The sequence below is a fragment of the Anopheles moucheti genome, unplaced genomic scaffold, assembly GCF_943734755.1.
Source record: "Anopheles moucheti unplaced genomic scaffold, idAnoMoucSN_F20_07 putative_Y_22, whole genome shotgun sequence".
Lineage (NCBI taxonomy): Eukaryota > Metazoa > Arthropoda > Insecta > Diptera > Culicidae > Anopheles > Anopheles moucheti.
The window spans coordinates 118,295-122,498 of NW_026453672.1; the positions used below are offsets into that span (position 1 = coordinate 118,295).

General features: G+C 41.0%; 1 protein-coding gene across 1 annotated transcript; it reads left to right on the forward strand.

Moving 5' to 3' along the window:
• Positions 1–1,671: 1,671 nt before the first annotated feature.
• Positions 1,672–3,590, forward strand: LOC128309292 (uncharacterized; the record flags this gene model as incomplete). Its single annotated transcript, XM_053045649.1, has 1 exon — positions 1,672–3,590. A coding segment is annotated over one exon (1,919 nt), but the record flags the coding sequence as incomplete, so codon positions are not given.
• Positions 3,591–4,204: the final 614 nt, after the last annotated feature.

Consider the following 4,204-nt stretch of genomic DNA (forward strand, 5'->3'; position numbering starts at 1 on the left):
GGAATGAGTTTTCATGCAAAAACTGTCTATTTCAACTAACTTTGTCCATCCAAAACGAACTTTGTACTTTGCTATGAAGTTCCACCAGGAATGAATTTTCATGCAAAAACTGTCTATTTCAACTTAATTCGTCCATCCGATTCGAACTTTGTACTTTGCTATGAAGTTCCACCAGGAATGAGTTTTCATACAAAAACTGTCTATTTCAACTAACTTTGTCCATCCAAAACGAACTTTGTACTTTGCTATGAAGTTCCACCAGAAGTGTGTTTTCATGCAAAAACTGTCTATTTCAACTAAATTGATCCATCCAAAACGAACTTTGTACTTTGCTATGAAGTTCCACCAGGAATGAGTTTTCATGCAAAAACTGTCTATTTCAACTTAATTCGTCCATCCGATTCGAACTTTGTACTTTGCTATGAAGTTCCACCAGGAATGAGTTTTCATACAAAAACTGTCTATTTCAACTAACTTTGTCCATCCAAAACGAACTTTGTACTTTGCTATGAAGTTCCACCAGGAATGAGTTTTCATGCAAAAACTGTCTATTTCAACTAACTTTGTCCATCCAAAACGAACTTTGTACTTTGCTATGAAGTTCCACCAGGAATGAGTTTTCATGCAAAAACTGTCTATTTCAACTTAATTCGTCCATCCGATTCGAACTTTGTACTTTGCTATGAAGTTCCACCAGGAATGAGTTTTCATGCAAAAACTGTCTATTTCAACTAACTTTGTCCATCCAAAACGAACTTTGTACTTTGCTATGAAGTTCCACCAGGAATGAGTTTTCATGCAAAAACTGTCTATTTCAACTTAATTCGTCCATCCAAAACGAACTTTGTACTTTGCTATGAAGTTCCACCAGGAATGAGTTTTCATGCAAAAACTGTCTATTTCAACTAACTTTGTCCATCCAAAACGAACTTTGTACTTTGCTATGAAGTTCCACCAGGAATGAATTTTCATGCAAAAACTGTCTATTTCAACTTAATTCGTCCATCCGATTCGAACTTTGTACTTTGCTATGAAGTTCCACCAGGAATGAGTTTTCATACAAAAACTGTCTATTTCAACTAACTTTGTCCATCCAAAACGAACTTTGTACTTTGCTATGAAGTTCCACCAGAAGTGTGTTTTCATACAAAAACTGTTAATTACAACTAAATTGATCCATCCAAAACGAACTTTGTACTTTGCTATGAATGTGGTGTGAGTGTCGAGGACGAAAAGAGAAATGAGAGCGGATGTAAACATATAAATAGAGGGGAGAGCGGTTCGAAGAGAGAGTCGCTTACAGGAGCTTGGCGAATAAAGAGGTTGAGGTAGATCCGCTCTGTGTGATCCTGATCGTGGTGTTTTTTGTATTTTTATTACATGGGGGCTCGTCCGGGATATGATTTGGATAGTGATTTGGATATGATTTGGATGTGATTTGGTTCAAGTACATTATCGTGGTTAAGTTGCAAAGTGTGTTAAGTTGTTGAACAAGTTGTAGAGACGTTGTTGTGTAGTTGAACTATTTCACAAATTGTTGTGAAATTGTTGTGAAGTTGTGAAACAGCAGTTTCGGAATTTCGGCGAAAGTGTGGCGTAGTTTTGTTTGGCTAGATTGTGGCCAGTTATACGCAGTAGTGGAACATAAGAGACACATCATGGATCCTACAGAAAAGATCGCGGAATTGGGAGTGACTTTACTCGCACCGGGCTCGTTAAACAATGCGAATCGCGTGGATTGTCTACGACCGGTACTAAAGAGGAACTGGCCAAGATCATTGTTGAGCACGACGCCAAAGAGGAAGCAAACGTGACAGTGTTTGAGGACACGGAAAGCGATGATAAAATCAACATACCGATCATGAAAGCGGAACAGTGCGTGGAAACGAGAGATGATAAGCGCGTATACTCGTTTCGTGATGTTGAAGAAGCTATAGATGCGTATGGGGACGATGTAAAGAAGGACGTGAAGTTATGGATTCGCGAGTTTGAGGACATAGCGAAAATGGTCAAGTGGACAGATGATCAGAAATTCGTCATGTGTCGAAAAAAATTAACGGGGACCGCGCGCAGCTTTATTCAAACGCAGTTTGAAATAAAGTCTTATGCCATGTTGCGCGATGCGCTGATTCGAGAATTTGGAAAGATAGTGCGTGCAAGTGACGTGCACAGAGAGTTAGCGGCCAGACGAAAGAAGGAAAAGGAAACTATGCTCGAATATACATACGCAATGCAGCGAATTGCTCAGGCCGTGAAGTTGGACGAAGTGAGTTTGTGTGAGTATATTGCGGACGGAGCGACCGCAGACGCAAGGGAACGCGCGTCATTATACGAAGCAAAGGATCTCGACACGTTGAAAAGCAAGCTGGATTACATGGAAAGAGCCAACAAAAAAGCAGACGATAGGAAGAAACAATCGAATAAGTCTTTTAGAGCTATAGAAAAGCATCATTGTTTCAATTGTGGTAGTATCGAACACAAGCTGGCCGAGTGCCCAACCAAAGACAAAGGACCGAAATGCTTCCAATGCGGTATTGTGGGGCATCGGGCGTCTGAATGTAAGGACAAAAGAAATACGGAGAAAAGGGGTCTGAAATGTTTCGTGTGCGGCACGTTCGGGCACTTAGCGAAAGAGTGTGTGAAGCGAAATGTAAGAAACGAAAACTCGAACGTTAATCTAGAGGGTGCGCAGAAAGATAGCACTATTGTTATCGCTATCGAGAATATTGAATTCAATGCTCTGTTCGACAGCGGTTGTCTTCCAAATCTACTGTCGATCCAGGCGTATCTAAGAATTGGGTCTCCAAAACTCTTGCCAACCACGATGGTTCTTACCGGTTTCGGGGGAATGACAACAAAAGCATATGGAACAGTGATCGTCAACATGACGATCGATGGTGTTGGGTGTGAGGGTCTAACGTTTCATGTCGTCCCAGATCAGACCATGCCTTATGAAGCAATTTTGGGAAGAGCGTCGCTGGAACATTTTGGTGCTATTGTGACCACAGAAGGCGTGAAGATAGTACCAAAAAAAGAAAACATTGTAATGACAATTGATTCCTCGGAAGGTGATATCGATGTACCACCTCGCTATTACGATACCGTGAAAAGTCTAATCGATGAATACGAACCAGTAAAAGACGTAACCAGTGTAGTAGAAATGAAGATCATTGTGGAGGACGATACTCCGATACGTACCAATCCTCGCCGGTTCGCTCCAAAGGAAAAAGAAGTAATAGAAAACACTGTGTGTGAGTGGTTGAAGGGAAACATTATACAAGAAAGTAATAGTGACTATGCAAGCCCAGTCGTTCTGGCTCGCAAGAAAGATGGTTCTATGAGAGTTTGTGTGGACTACCGAGAATTAAACCGAAAAGTTAGAAAGGATTGTTTCCCAATGCGCAATATGGAAGATCAGATCGACAAACTTCAAGCGGCGAAGGTATTCACCACGCTGGATCTGAAAAACTCGTTTTTCCACGTACCGATTGAACAATCGAGTCGGAAGTATACCGCGTTTGTAACACACACGGGTCAGTACGAGTTCCTGAGGGCACCGTTTGGCTTTTGTAATAGTCCAGCTGTTTTCGGTAGGTTCGTAGCGAACGCGTTCCGGGAACTAATAAAGGATAACAGAATAATGGTGTATGTGGATGATGTGATCATCGCTAGTAGCGATGAAAAGGAAAACATAGAAACGTTGAAGGATTTGCTAAGTGTAGCAAAACGCAGCGGAATTGTGTTTAATTGGACGAAATCACAATTCCTGAAAAGTGAAGTGGAATATTTAGGTTATGTGATTCGAAACGGTGTTTATCGCATATCACCTAGCAAAATAAAATCGGTTAATTTCTTTCCGATACCTAAAAATGCGAAAGAACTACAACGATTCTTAGGATTGACCGGTTACTTTCGTAAATTTGTTGAAGGATATGCGTTGATCTCGAAACCACTAACGGACCTGCTGCGTAAGAACGTTGATTATGAATTCCGTGAAAAACATCGTGAATGTTTTGAACAATTGAAGAAATATTTGGTTTCAAGTCCGGTGTTGAGCATTTACAATCAGAACGCAGAAACGGAAGTTCATACGGATGCGTGTAAAGAAGGCTTCGGGGCTATGTTACTGCAAAAAGGGGATGATGGTCAACTTCACCCCGTATGCTACATGAGTCAGCAAACGTCGAGTGCGGAAAAGAACTAT